The sequence below is a fragment of the Muntiacus reevesi genome, chromosome 12 (assembly GCF_963930625.1).
Source record: "Muntiacus reevesi chromosome 12, mMunRee1.1, whole genome shotgun sequence".
NCBI classification, from domain to species: domain Eukaryota; kingdom Metazoa; phylum Chordata; class Mammalia; order Artiodactyla; family Cervidae; genus Muntiacus; species Muntiacus reevesi.
This window is the reverse complement of record NC_089260.1, coordinates 48,427,943-48,442,151: the sequence shown is the minus strand read 5'-3', so window position 1 is coordinate 48,442,151 and position 14,209 is coordinate 48,427,943. Positions and strand designations below refer to the sequence as shown.

The 14,209-nt window shown below is 41.9% G+C and overlaps 2 protein-coding genes and 3 non-coding genes across 7 annotated transcripts in view; all 5 read left to right on the top strand.

Annotated features, from left to right (window-relative positions):
• Positions 1-2,376, top strand: part of DNAJC5B (DnaJ heat shock protein family (Hsp40) member C5 beta) — a 51,553-nt gene extending 49,177 nt beyond the window's left edge. Inside the window, exon 4 of the mRNA XM_065903473.1 lies at positions 2,282-2,376. Coding sequence (XP_065759545.1) covers positions 2,282-2,376 — 95 coding nt within the window. The remainder of the gene's footprint in view (positions 1-2,281) is intronic.
• Positions 2,377-10,253: 7,877 nt separating this feature from the next.
• TRIM55 (tripartite motif containing 55) overlaps positions 10,254-14,209 on the top strand; it is a 60,479-nt gene continuing 56,523 nt past the window's right edge. For 2 of the 3 annotated variants that reach the window (XM_065903100.1, XM_065903098.1), the window contains exon 1: positions 10,254-10,366. The gene's annotated coding sequence lies outside the window, so the exon portion shown is untranslated. Of the gene's footprint in view, positions 10,367-12,312; positions 12,415-14,209 lie in introns of those variants that run through there. The other variant, XM_065903099.1, reaches the window with a different exon arrangement.
• Positions 12,232-12,325, top strand: TRNAY-GUA (transfer RNA tyrosine (anticodon GUA)). The gene is made up of 2 exons: positions 12,232-12,268; positions 12,290-12,325. It is a non-coding gene; the product is annotated as a tRNA-Tyr (tRNA).
• Positions 12,816-12,904, top strand: TRNAY-GUA (transfer RNA tyrosine (anticodon GUA)). Its single transcript is given in 2 exon segments — positions 12,816-12,852; positions 12,869-12,904. It is a non-coding gene; the product is annotated as a tRNA-Tyr (tRNA).
• Positions 13,038-13,110, top strand: TRNAA-AGC (transfer RNA alanine (anticodon AGC)). Its single transcript has one exon. It is a non-coding gene; the product is annotated as a tRNA-Ala (tRNA).

The window sequence follows — 14,209 nt, the reverse complement described above, 5'->3', positions numbered from 1 at the left end:
AACTAAGAAGAGGGGAGAGGGAGTTGAGAGAAAACCCAGAAGGTTCTGGGGAAGAAAAGCAAAAAGGTGGTATCAGTCGCTCAGTCATGTCTGACTCTTTGTGACCCCATGAACTGTAGCCCACCAGGCTCCTCTGTCCATGGAATTCTCCAGACAAGAATACTGGAGTGGGTAGCCATTCCCGTTTCCAGGGGATCTTCCCAACCCAGGGATCAAACTTGGAGGTGAAATATCATTCAACCTTAAAAAGGAATGAAGTATTGAAAAATACTATAGGGTGAATGAACCCGGAAACACTATGCTAAGTGAAAGAAGCCAGATGCAAAAGGACAAATACAGTATAACCCCAACTACATGAAATATCCAGATAGGTAAATTCATAGAGGCAGAAAGCATATTGGCGGTTGCCAGGGCCTGGGTTGGGGGGGTAGGGGTGAGGAGGAACAGGTAACAACTGCCTAATATGTACTGGGTTTCCTTTGGGGGAACTGTTTTGCAACTAGATAGAAGCAGTGAATTATATATTTAGTATATTATGAATGTACTAACTTGTTCACATTGAAATGGTTAATTTTATGTTATGTGAATCTCACTTCAATTAAAAAATATCTGTAGTAGAGGAGAGGGGTATACCAAGAGTTGACTACAGAAAGAAGCTAAACACCCTTTCTTCAGAAAAGGAGAAGATTCTTTGTTTCCTGCAAATTCACCCATGAGGCAAGGAGCAGAGGATACCACAAAGCATCAATATTCACAAGTGTGGGGAAATGGGAAAGTTGATCATCGGCCTTCATGCCAGTTACCTTGAGAACAGTACACTGTTAGTGGCTGAGATAGGAAAGGGCTTTGAATCAGACAGTCCCATTTCAAGCCCCAACTCTGTTAGTTACTGGTAGAGATTTGGGGGGTAATTTACTTAACTATTTCATCTGTTATTGTTTCTACTTATCCAGCATATACAAGCTAATATTATGACCTGATTATTGCCATTACCTCTAAGTTCTTTGCTTGCTGTTCCCTCTTCAGAGGTAACTGCTATCTTAAATCATTTGTGATAATTTTCCTTTTTAAATCTCAGTATTGCTGAGATGTTTACTTGACATACAACACATATGAGTTTGAAGTGTCAGTGCAGGATTTGAAGCCTTTCGGGGTCTGATTTAGCCTTTTGTTGTTTCTACTGGCTCTTACCCAGTGTTCACTGTTTCCATTTCCAACTTCCACTCACTCTCCCCCACTTCTCTCAGTCTCTCTCCTTTTCTGTCCCCTTATCTCTCCTACCTGTTTTAACTATGAGTTTATTTCTGCAATTTGTGGGGGATGCTTTAAGGCTTGGGTTGAAGTTTGGGGTCCTTCACTTCTGCTCAGCGCGTTTGCACTGGACCATTTTAAAGTAAATTTTCAGCTTGAGGTTTCTTGGAACACAAAGGTATTATAAGTTTGGCCTGCCAAATTGTGTGCTCATTGAGTTGTCAATAATCATTTTTTAAAAGACTCTTCCCTGCGTCACAAAAACTCAAGACCAGCACATTTCCTTGCAGATTCAGGAGTATGGTGATTTAGACACCATATAATCATTCAGGGTACTAGCTTTCTGTGGACTTCTGGCTTCCCTGTTGACCCAGAAAGTAAAGAATCCACCTGCCAATGCAGGAGACCTGGATTTGATCCCTGGGTTGGAAAGATCCCCTGGAGTAGGAAATGGCAACCCACTCCAGTATTCTTGCCTGGAAAATCCCATGGACAGAGGAGCCTGGTGGGCTACAGTCCATGGGGTAGCAGAGTCAGACACGACTGAGCAACTAACACTTCACTTTTACTTTTGTGGACAACTTTCTATTAGACTCCTCACCTAAGCAAGCTCTGGGTTTTGACCTCTCTCCCAGCCAGGGCCATATTTGCAATTGTCCACTGCACAACTCTAGGAAGTACTTTTCATGTACTTACATGTAGTCTATATGACACGGGTGGTGGCCCTGTCCTCATGCCCACAAAATGGTAAAAACCAAAGCTCAAGTTCACTGGTTTTAGAAAATGGGCTTGAGGTGAAAGTTGCATTTAGTGCTTTGGCTTTAAATTTTTATAACTGATAGAACTTAAATGAACAAAGACAATATAAATCCTCCTTTTTGAACCCTTTAAAAGGCAGGATCCTCAATACTTCAGGAATTGAATTGGCTTGCCGATCATCACTTCAACAAAAATATCTACCACTTGCCCCCGTTAAAGGAGACATAACATGCTAAGAGGGTGCTTATTGGTTTTCTTTGTTTATTTTTAGATATGGACTTCCCAGTTGTTCTCCAGCCCACAAATCCAAATGAGAAAACACAGCTAATCAGAGAAGAACCTCGAAGTTATTGTACAGACTCTTAATACTGAGCCCATTGAGGGTCTACAGTACCTCCTCTTGGTTCAGCCATGTCTCCAGGTGGTCTTGTTGGGGGAGGGGAGGGGACATGAAATGCTGTGAACTTTTCCACATTTGTATTTTATCTTTAGGTTAAGGAAAGCTACATAATTTTCTCAGTATGCAGATTCACTCTTTGAATACAATTCCTAATGGAAACACACATTCCATTTTGATGAATAAAGGCCTGAAGAGTTGTTTTATGCTCCTTGCCTGAGGTTAGACAGGGGCATTGGACAGGCTTTTTGAGCCTTCCCTTTATATGAGCCAGACCTCAGTCCTCATAGACTAAAGTTGTATTCTGAAACCAAAGCCATTTTTCATCTATTTAACTAAATGCAGTATTAACATCTGCCTTTAAATATCATCAGCAAAACATACATGAGAATTTAGGAGGAATTTCTTGTGTGTGTAGAGATTTTTCCTGTCATATACAATATGGCCACAGAAATATTTCAAGAGGCAGGAAGAAATTATTAGGTAAAGACAAATCATATTAAAGTATAGTTTTGAAAGATTACAAATTATCACTTACCGAAAACTAACAAAACCAGGAAGAAAGAAGTTTTCTGTGTACTTTTAAATGGGCATAAAAACAATAACAGAACTTCAGCCCTGTGAAATGTTGTAAATGATCCCAAAAAATCATTCTGGGCACAAAACAGCCCCAAACAATGTGTTTGACAATTTTAAGTTAAAATATCTTTTGTCCAACAGACTGAGATTAGCCACACTAAGAAAAAGAAACACATGAGGTAAAGGACAGAATTCTAAATTCTATAATTTAAATTTAAAGGCCTATCACTTATCCCATTTTCAGCCAGATTAATAACAGTGACCAGAAAATACTGCCCATGTTGAACATCTATGCTCAGAGGTCATCTCTGCATTTTCTTGATTCTTATATTCATCAGGTGGTAGAAGCCATATGCTATTTCTAAAACAGTAAGCAGCAAGTGTTTATTTTTTCCAGATCTTTCTTAGTTCTTAATGTAATGTTGCATTTTTCAAGATCTTGTTATGTTTTTACATAATATTGCACGAAATGCCATTTCCTTCTTTGTTTCTTATTCTACCCTTCCCCCACCAAACTACAGTTAATTAAAGTTAAATATACATTGTAAGTGAGAATTGGTGTTATAGCTCTGACAGTTCTGACATAATTAAAACTCTACTCTAACTCTTGCGTTACTGGAATTTTTTTTTAATCAACATAATTAAGTACGAAGGGTCCCAGTTTGAAATTTAAGAACCTGGTTCTAACTAAGCACTCACAAACTAGCCCTGTGACCAAGTGAGATAAGAATGATACGGCTAATCGCTCTATGACTTTGTTTTCATACTTCTCTGTTTACCTTCCAAATTGTTGCAAGACCAAGTGAAATAGATGAAGTGAAAGAACTGCAAAAAGTCAAGTACTTAATAAGTTTAAGATGGTTTTATGAGTTTGTATATGTTGATACACAGAGACAAATGTGATGAGACTTCTGTATATAAACTCTCTCACCCAACAAGACCCATGAAAATACCCAATACTAACAGTCCAGTGACCAGCAGGTGCTCAGAACTGTACTCAACATATGAGTAACTTTGCATCTGAAGGGAGCAATGAGATGGACAGCCCCACCCGTGAGTACCTGGAGCCAGTACTTTTCCTTCCTGAGGTCTCTAAGCAAAACAGCACTCTTGCTGTTGAATAGTAACTTACAAGTCACAAAACTCATCTTCTCTTTCTCCCCCTGACCTCACTTTTCCTTCTCACAGAAAACTTTCTACTTCTACCCCAGCTTTCCCAGAGAGCCAGTACAAGAGTAGTTTTGATGAAAATAGGTCATGAATTAGAATCCTGATCGGATGTGGAATTAAATTCCTGGAGGTGTTCTGGCCAATGTTTCCCACATAGGGCTAGTTTTTAGTTACAGTGCTGCATGGCAAATGTAAGCACATAGATGTTAGCAGAGAAGCATCAAGGAAAGAAGGGACATGCTGACCGTGATCCTCAACAATGATCCCAGCTCATGCAGGGTTAAGTGAACTGCCCACTTCAGGGGCTCACAACCTAATCCTGGCCTCCAGGTGATAAGAGTAGGGGGTTTCATGAATCAACCATTTACTTTTTTGCTGTCTTACATTTGTTGTTGCTCAGTCGCAGAGTTGTCTCCGACTCTTGTGACCCCCATGTACTGTAGCCTGCCAGGCTTCTCTGTTCATGAAGTGAAGTGAAAGTCGCTCAGTCATGTCCGACTCTTTGTGAGCCCATGGACGTCACACAGTCCATGGAATTCTCTCGGTCAGAATACTGGAGAAGGTAGCCTTTCTCTTCTCCAGGGGATCTTCCCAACCCAGGGATTGCATTGCAGGCAGATTCTTTACCAAATGAACCACAAAGGAAGACCCTCTGTCCATGGGATTTCTCTGTTAGTTTGGCAGTCAAACCTCTGACCCAATTTTAGATTTTTTTTTTTAATCTCAGCAGCCTGCCACCCCTTACTTCTCATGGGTGAGAAGGCAAATGTCCACTTCCAGGGCAACAGTCCTCATAGCAAAGAAAGACCTCTATGTGACAATCACGAGTCCTCCTCTCCAAAACCCCTCTTCTTCTGGCCTGAAACCCTCCTTAAAACCTAAGTAACAGTAATCTTCATATTATTCCTGAGCAGTTCTAGACCACAAAAGGCCAGAAATTTAGATTAAGTCATGAAAAACCAGCTTATGTAAAGCAAAGTTATTTCCAAATTGTAGGTGGTTCACATTAGCAGTGATTTCAAAACTACATCTTAGGGTCAGCATTTATATCTGTATTCTGCACCATGCTAAAATATGAAGAGACTGCTAAATACCTGTTGACTAACTGATCAGTTCTCATAACATAGACCATTTCTGAGAAAAGACTTTCTCCAAAAGAAGACCTAAACATGCTCAGTGCCAGATGAAGGGTTAAGTGTGGTAAAACTTTCTGGAATTTTCATGCTATTCCAGGGCTGTCCTCAAGAAGCAAAACTGAATTCCTAGAATCAAATCAGCACTTACCAGACAGTTATTAACACATTCTGCTCATTTCTAGGCTGTCAACTGAGCTTTCTAATAGCCGAAAAATCTAATTATCAATTTTTTCCATGCCTGAAAGCCCCCAGGCACATTCTTATTCCCAGGTTCAGGAAGATGGATCTTACCTACGAGGGTTTTTTTTTTTTTTTTTTTTTTTCCTTCTGAGTAATTTGCTCTGGTACCCAAATATTTCCACTCCTGAGACGCTGTCCAGATTGATGAATCTCAAGGTTTCATCTACAGTATACTTTCTTTTCTGGTGAAGAATAGTTGGGGAAAATTTTTAGTACAAATATTCACTCTGGGAATGAGATTTCAACATTTTCTTAATTGTGTTTAGAATGATCTATTTGGGCATGTATATACATTAACCATTTGGAGAAGGCAATGGCACCTCACTCCAGTACTCTTGCCTGGAAAATCCCATGGACAGAGGAGACCAGTAGGCTGCAGTCCATGAGGTCGCTAAGAGTTGGACACGACTGAAGTGACTTAGCAGCAGCATACATTAACCATTTACTAAACTGATATTTTCAGAATTATAATCACAAAAAACCAGCATTTTAAAGCTAACCTAGGTAGCTTCATAAAAGCAACAAATGAAAGCCGTTAAGCAATGAAAAATACTGCCTGTGTATTAAGTGTTACTCAGTCCTTTCCAACTCTATGCGATCTCATGGATTGTAGCCCACCAGGCTCCTCTGTCCTCGGAATTCTCAAGGCAAGAAGACTGGAGTGGGTTGCCATTCCCTTCTCCAGGGGATCTTCTCAACCCAGGGATCAAACCTGTGTCTCCTGCATTGCAGGCAGTTTCTTTACCTTCTGAGCCATCAGGGAAGCCCATATATTGATTAACTTATTATTAATGGCATAATAATTTTCTATACAATGGCTTCAAAAGTTTCTTTAATGTATTTAGCAAGGAATTTATTTTCTAACTCGATACACAGCAAACTAGGAAATTTAATTTTTAGGTAGAATGTATTGGTTTTTAGGATGACAGGTGTGTTTGAAGAAAGATGGTTCATTCTTTCATAAATTAAAATTATAAATTAACAATAATAACCAGCAGTCATGGTGCTCCCTGGTGGCTCAGTGGTAAGGAACCTCCCTGCTGATGCAGGAGACGTGGTTCAATCCCTGGGTCGAGAAGATCCTGTAGAGAAGAAAATGGCAACTCACTTCAGTGTTATTGCCTGGGAAATCCCATGGGCAGAGGAAGCTCATGGGCTACAGTTCATGGAGTCTCAAGAGGCAGACACGACTTAGCAACTGAACCGCAACAACAACACTGTGCTCAGTACCTGACACTGGCCTATATTAGCTTTATATATTTTATATTTATATAGTAACTTAATACTCTCAACAACCTATGGGACAAGTACTATCAGCATTATTATTCCCCATTTTTCAGACTAAGAAACTAAAACAGGTTAAGTAACTTGGCCAAGATCACCCAGTTCGTGAGGGGTAGAGCAGGCTGGTCGTGGAGTCCATGATCTTAATGCCACACTATATCATTTACAACTAGATTTGTCCTTCAAAACAAACTCTCTATACCTCCCTATCCACCTCCTTCCCAGAGTCCTTTTATTCAAAAGAACACTCATTCCTGTCACTTCTTTTATCATCTACCTTTCTCTTCAACTGCCCTTTGCTGTTCAAGAAGATTCCTCTAGAACAGGGGTCCCCAACCTCTGGGATCTAATGCCTGATGATCTGAGGTAAAGCTGATGCAACAATAATAGAAATAATGTACACAATAAATGAAATGCACTTGAATCATCCTGAAATACCCACCTCCCACCCCAGACCATAGAAAAATCGTCTTCCATGAAACTAATCCCTGGTGTTAAAAACAGTGGGAACCATTGGACTAGTGAATAGCTCTTACTGAAATTCCAGTGACTTCCTCAAGTAAATCCTCAAGGACTCAAAATCCTCAAATTCCTAAGGATTAGCAATCCTTTATTATTTCTTCATAGTACAAAGGAAATACAACTTAGCAAAATAACTTTTTCTAAGGGAACTTTATCTGCAACCATTTAAAATAAATATGTGTCTCTTGTGCGACTATGTATATATTCTGTAATAATTTGTTTTATTTTTTGCCCTATGTCAATTTTCCATTTTATGCTCCACACACTGGATCAACCTTTTTTCCCTCTGGTACTAACAACTGCTGAACCTACTCTACGTGTTATTTATAATCAATATACTGTCTGTCTGCCCTTCAGAACGTGCGCTCCATCAGAGCAGGGATTTGTGCTTGTTTTGTTTACTGCTGCATTTCCAGCACTAGAGCAATACAATACCTAACACATAGCAGAGACTAAATAAATGTTTGTTAAAGGAATATGAAACTCTGAATGAAATCTCCCTGCAACACCCTCCCAGACTCCCACCCTTCAAATCATGCCTTTGGCAAAGACACTGTGTGAACAAGATGAGAACCCTCCTCTTCCTGAGCGCGAAGACACTGTGTGAACAAGATGAGAACCCTCCTCTTCCTGAGCGCGAAGGACTAAACGAGTTTGCAGAGGCTTGTGGAGCCCTGGGATGTGGCTGGGTTGGTCTTGCCATCTCCCTGTAGTACAAGTGGCTCCTGTTAACCTCCTTAATGGAGGTGGGGGGCTGGGGGCTAGTCTCATTAAGATCTTTAGATGTAGTGATTTGGCATAGAATTCGGGGTTTAGTGTGGCTTAATAATACAGTCAATTCTCATTATCACAGACTCCATGTTTGCGAATTTGCCTACTTGTTATTATTCAGTTCAGTCACTCAGTCATGTCTGACTCTTTGCAACTGCATGGACTGCAGCACACCAAGCCTCCCTGTCCATCTCCAACTCCTGGGGTTTACTCAAATTCATGTCCATCGAGTCAGTGATGCCATCCAACCATCTCATCCTGTGTTGTCCCCTTCTCCTCCTGCCTTCAATGTTTCCCAGCATCAGGGTCTTTTCAAATGTGTCAGTTCTTCGCATCAGGTGGCCAAAGTATTGGAGTTTTAGTTTCAGCATCAGTCCTTCCAATGAACACCCAGGACTGATTTCCTTTAGGATGGACTGGTTGGATCTCCATGCAGTCCAAGGGACTCTCAAGAGTCTTCTCCAACACCACAGTTCAAAAGCATCAATTCATTAGCACTCAGCTTTCTTTATAGTCCAACTCTCATATCCATACATGACTACTGGAAAAACCATAGCTTTGACTAGATGGACCTTTGTTGGCAAAGTAATGTCTCTGCTTTTTAATATGCTGTCTAGGTTGGTCATAGATTTTCTTCCAGGGAGCAAGTGTCTTTTAATTTCATGGCTTCAGTCATCACCATCTGCAGTGATTTTGGAGCCCAAGAAAATAAAATCTCTCATTGTTTCCACTGTTTCCTCCTCTATTTGCCATGAAGTGATGGGATGACCTTAGTTTTCTGAATGTTGACTTTTAAGCCAACTTTTTCACTCTGCTCTTTCACTTTCATCAAGAGGCTCTTTAGTAGTACTTCGCTTTCTGCCATGAGGGTGGTGTCATCTGCATATCTGAGGTTATTGATATTTTTCCCAGCAATCTTGATTCCAGCTTGTGCTTCATCCAGCCCAGTGTTTCTCATGGTGTACTCTGCATATAAGTTAAAAAGGCAGGGTGACAATATACAGCCTTGATGTACTCCTTTCCCTATTATTCATTTATAACGCCCAAATCAGTACTCACAGTGCTTTTGTTGTCACTTGCAGAGGCACACAGAACAGCAAAAAATCCCAGCTGCCCAGGGTACACGTTCCCAGCAGAGAATGACAAGATAGCATTCTTATTGTTTCAGCCCTCTTACTGTAAACAAGTATCACTTTTTTTGGTGTGTGCTTTCTGTTTGTAATCTCATTGTTTAAAATTCTTAAAAGCACAGAGCTGTCTACTGTTTCTAAGTGCCAGAGGTTATAGTGTGCCTTATAGGGAAAATATGTATGTTAGATAAGCTTCTTCCAGGTATGAGTAATTGTGCTATTGGGCATGAGTTCAACGTTATTGCATCAAAAATATGCAGGTGTCTTAACAGAAGCATAAATAAAACAAGGTTGTGTATTAAATAAGGTGTCTTAACAGAAGCATGATTAAAACAAGGTTGTGTATTGATCAGTTAATGATGAAAATGCTGTGAGCAGAGGCTCACAGGAACTTAGCCCTGTATTTCCCCAGGAGCAATGGTTCAATATTCACTAAATCAGTGTTTGTGGTGACTTCACAGACCCTAACTACCATGTATAACAAGAATCAACTGTAGCTCCCCTGCAGTTATCCAGAACAGTTCCCTTTCTGACCTTGGAAATAGCACCTCTGTGGTTTCACACAAACAACCTTCTTGGAGACAGTAAATATTTACAGGAAGCCATGGATGAGGACTCAGTAAACCCGAATTCAACTCCACTCCCCCAGTCTGGAGGGTCATCCTGAGGAAATTATTTAACCTTTCTTTGTAGGGTCTTGTGATCTGTAGAACGGTCTCCTTAATTAAGAAAGGAAGAATGTGAAAGTACTTTCAAGCGGATACGTGTAAGGTGTTTTTCCAATTTGAAAAAGAGCTTTTCAGATCTCAGGATATCTTGGCATGATTTTCATGGAGCACCACTGTTAACAAATTTTAGAAACTTGATCATTGTGATTGAGAGATAAGAAGAGAGTTCCTTTTAATAAATGGAACACTTTGTTACTTCCAGAACATCCCGGTTATCATTTGTTCTCGCCTGACGTCAGAAACTGCCTTTCAACCTCTTTCCTCCCAGGAGCAGTCTAGCATCCAGTCACTCCAACTCAAGTGTCCAACTGGTAACAAGTAGTGCCAAGGAAGGAGTCCTGGATGGTGACTCAGGAAAGCTGAGATCTCATCTGCCATTGTTCAACTTTGTTACTGAAGGTAAGTTATTTCACAGCTTTGGGCACCAGTTCCTTCATTTAAAAGCAACTTTCACTAAATGCTGTCCTAGATGACAACTATGGGAAGGGGCTGATAGAAGATGAGATGGTTGAATGGCATCACCGACTCAATGCACATGAGTTTGAGCAAACTCTGAGAGATGGTGAAGGACAGGGAAGCCTGGGGTGCTGCAGTCCCTGGGTACACAGAGTCAGACATGACTTAGCGACTGAACTGAGCTCATGGGACTGGCTGCCCCACATGTATTTGGATGTGGTCAAACAAAACAATACCAAATGGTATAGGAAAGAAAGCATGTTTCTCTTTTCTCACTATCTCTGTATGGGTTTGCTGAGGCTACCAAAACAAAATATCACAGGCTGGCCGGCTTAAACAACAGTTTATTTTCTCAGAGTTGCAGCGGCTAGAAGATCAAGATCAAGAAGTCAGCAGGTTTGATTTCTTCAGAGGCCTCTCTCCTGGGCTTGCAGATGCATGCTTTTGTCATGTGTTCACACGGTTGACTGTGTGTCTGGTGTTTCTCTCTTTTCCTAAATCCTTATCTTATAAGGATATTAGTCATATTTGATGAGGGCCCACCCTAACACCACCATTTTAATTCTCTCTTTAAAGGCCCTATCTTCAAATAAAGCCACATTCTGAAAACCAGAGGTTCAATATGAGAAGGGGAGACACAAGTTAGCCCACAATACAGGTCATCCGTTTCTCAAAATCATGCCAGCTTTCAGTTTCCCTTATATTTAGACCGTGAGTTCTTTATAAAGCTCTATGTACTTGCTTTGTTTTTTAGAAATTTTTAATTAGTTTTGGTTTGCTTTTTGAGAAAAGTGACATGGCTTTATCATATCTCCAAGTTCTTACTGTGAAATAATCCATTTCTTTCATAAGGATCATCTTCCTAGAATCCCCTGACCGCTTTTGTTTTTCCTAATTTGCCTGATTGCTTTATTGACTTGCTGCATCACCGTCAACCTGGGATGTGTGGGCCTCTGATCTTTGAGCAGCTGCCTCTGTGCCTGAAACCTCTTGGGGAGACCCGTGGGGAGAATGGTTCTGTCTCTGCAACCTTCTAGATTGTGCATATTCTGAGCTGTGATTTTTCTCCATCTTGGGACATGCATCCATTCAGATTCATTTGCTTTCCACAATCCCAGAAATTATTGAAAACCTGAGGTTTGCTCAAAACCTGCTTTGTTTTCCATGTGTGACTTTTTCTTCTTGCATATCTTTATTATCTTTCACTGCGACCCTACGAAGGAGGGACGTAATCATATGTATCCAATCTCTCTCATTGTATCCTCACACGACTGGAAGAGAGGCATTGTCTCTGCGGCCTCTTTTATAAGGACACTGATTCCATTCATAAGGGCTCACTCCTCACGACTTAATCACCTCCCATAGGCCATCTCCTAATACCATCAACTGGGCAGTAATTAGGTTTTCAACATAGGAATCTGGGGCCACCCTGCACCACTGCCCCTCACACGGGGAGGGGCTCAGGGGACATGAACGTTACATAATAGTGAAGCCACACCCGACAGTAACTCCCTAAGAAAAGGGAGTAAAGAGAAAGGACAGCAGGCACGCGAGGGGTGAAGAGGAAGAGAGGGGTGTCTCAGTTTTAACACACGAGTTGGGAGTTTTTCCCCAAGTTGGGAGTCAGACGGCGTCCAGCGAGCCATAGCCGGGCGGTCTTTGTGCGCACGCGTAAAACAAAGCGCCGCCAGCGACGGCCTTCTTGGCCCGCTCCCTCCATTGCGCATGCTCAGTGCGATCTCTTAGTCAAACGCGCTCTGATTCTTCTGTATTGAGTCTCAGCGGGCGGGGCCCGGGGCTCAGCTGTCCCTTCGATAGCTCAGTTGGTAGAGCGGAGGACTGTAGTTGACATTCTAACCGAGAGACATCCTTAGGTCGCTGGTTCGACTCCGGCTCGAAGGAGACATGTGCACTTTTGTCGAGCCTCCTATAATTTATCATCCTTTCCACGCAAGGATTTCTCTGATAATCCATTACGTTCCAGAAAACAGGTGAGAGCTCTTTCGCGGCAGCTTTGGTCTATGGCAGCTTCCTGGGTGTGAAATCTTTTGCGAATCCCGGAATCGGGGACATGAAGTCCAAGTTCCGAGAGGGGCAGAGTCAACTCTTCGCGGGGCGGCTGCCGGGTCAAGGCTTTCTGCTCGTTTCTAAAGCGTCTGTGGCGTTTCCGAAAGCCTGAGTCACAAAACAGCCACGCCGCGTCCCCGGGGCCAGGCCCCCAACCTTGTCTTCAGAGCACAGGCGAGGTCGGCGATGCGAGGGCTCGTGACGGCCGCAGTGAGGATATGGGAGGTTCGCAAGGGGGATCCTGTACCCCCGAAACGAAAGCACACGAAGCCTAGAAACCCGAGTCAAAGTTACCAGGACAAGTTGAGAACGCGTTCTTCCGCTCCCTTCGATAGCTCAGCTGGTAGAGCGGAGGACTGTAGACGAATGTCCGCGGCCATCCTTAGGTCGCTGGTTCGATTCCGGCTCGAAGGAGAGGGTCTTAATTTTGTTACTTTGGCCTTAAACTATGAAGTAAGGTCAAGAATGTGGTCAAGAATATTTATCTTCTCTTGTAAAAGCTCTGATCTCTCTCTAGAGGAAGAGATAACCAGCCGTGGCCAGCGGTGGGGGATTAGCTCAAATGGTAGAGCGCTCGCTTAGCATGCGAGAGGTAGCGGGATCGATGCCCGCATCCTCCAGTTTTGCTCTTGGTCTCCGGGTGGTAGTTTTTCTTTCGATTCTCATTCGAGTCTAAGTAGAGCTGAAAGTAGGGCAAGTGAGAAGTTAGGCGAGGTCTTGAAGTTACCGCTACTAAAACTTCCCAGACAAGGGCTAACGGGTGCTTGCAGGGGTAAATTTAAAATTAAAAAAAAATTTTTTTAGATCCATTTACTTTGCGTAGTTCACGAAATTGTTTCTTTTTCTTTCCAAAAATGGCGACAGATTGCAGTCACGTCTGCCAGCACTCGGAGTCTTTTGTGATTGATGGCTGCACTTAAAGGGACCCATATGAGCCTAAACTGCCCATCGTTAGGGGGAACCGACAGAGAAACAAACAAACAAATAAAAAACCCCAGAACTTGGAAAAGGACGCTCGCTGGCTACTTAACTTATGTTGAGCCCGGGAGGCGAGGACTGTTCTTGTTCATCTCAACTGCGTGTGGTGGGATGCCTGGCTCTTGGCATATCCAAGACGGATGCGATAAAGCAAGGGGTACCTGAGGACAGATAAGGAAGTGGGAAAGCCCCTGGACCCAGAGGCTTCTTGTTTGAGGATTCTAACGTCATTTCCCACCTGGGAAGTAACTTTGGAGAATTAACTAAAGACCACCATCAGGCAGGACTCAATTGGGCTGCCCTAAAGTGTAGCCTGTTTGGTTAAACAAAGACGTGACAAAAACAAAAAACAAAAAAACCACAGATACACACAGTCACTGAAAGATTCAGAAATTTAGCAGAACACACACAAAGCCTTTCCTGGTAATAAAGTCTTTTCATCCTAATTTCCTATACGATAGCCATGAAAATACTGCGCAAACCATACTGCCAGTTCTCAACAAAATATAAACCTTCTAGACAAAGGCAGAAATAGTACCTTTTGTGAGGATTAACAATTAAATGAAAATACTTCTGTTTAAGTCCATTTTAGGATTCTAGTCAACCTGTAAATTTTTATCAGTGGGTACAACCTGCCATTTTTTATTGGCATATCTTTCATTTTCTAGGGCAGCCTCCATTTTTAATTGTTTTCAGTAAAGTCTCTTAGTTGGATGTATAATGATTTACTTAAACTCTATC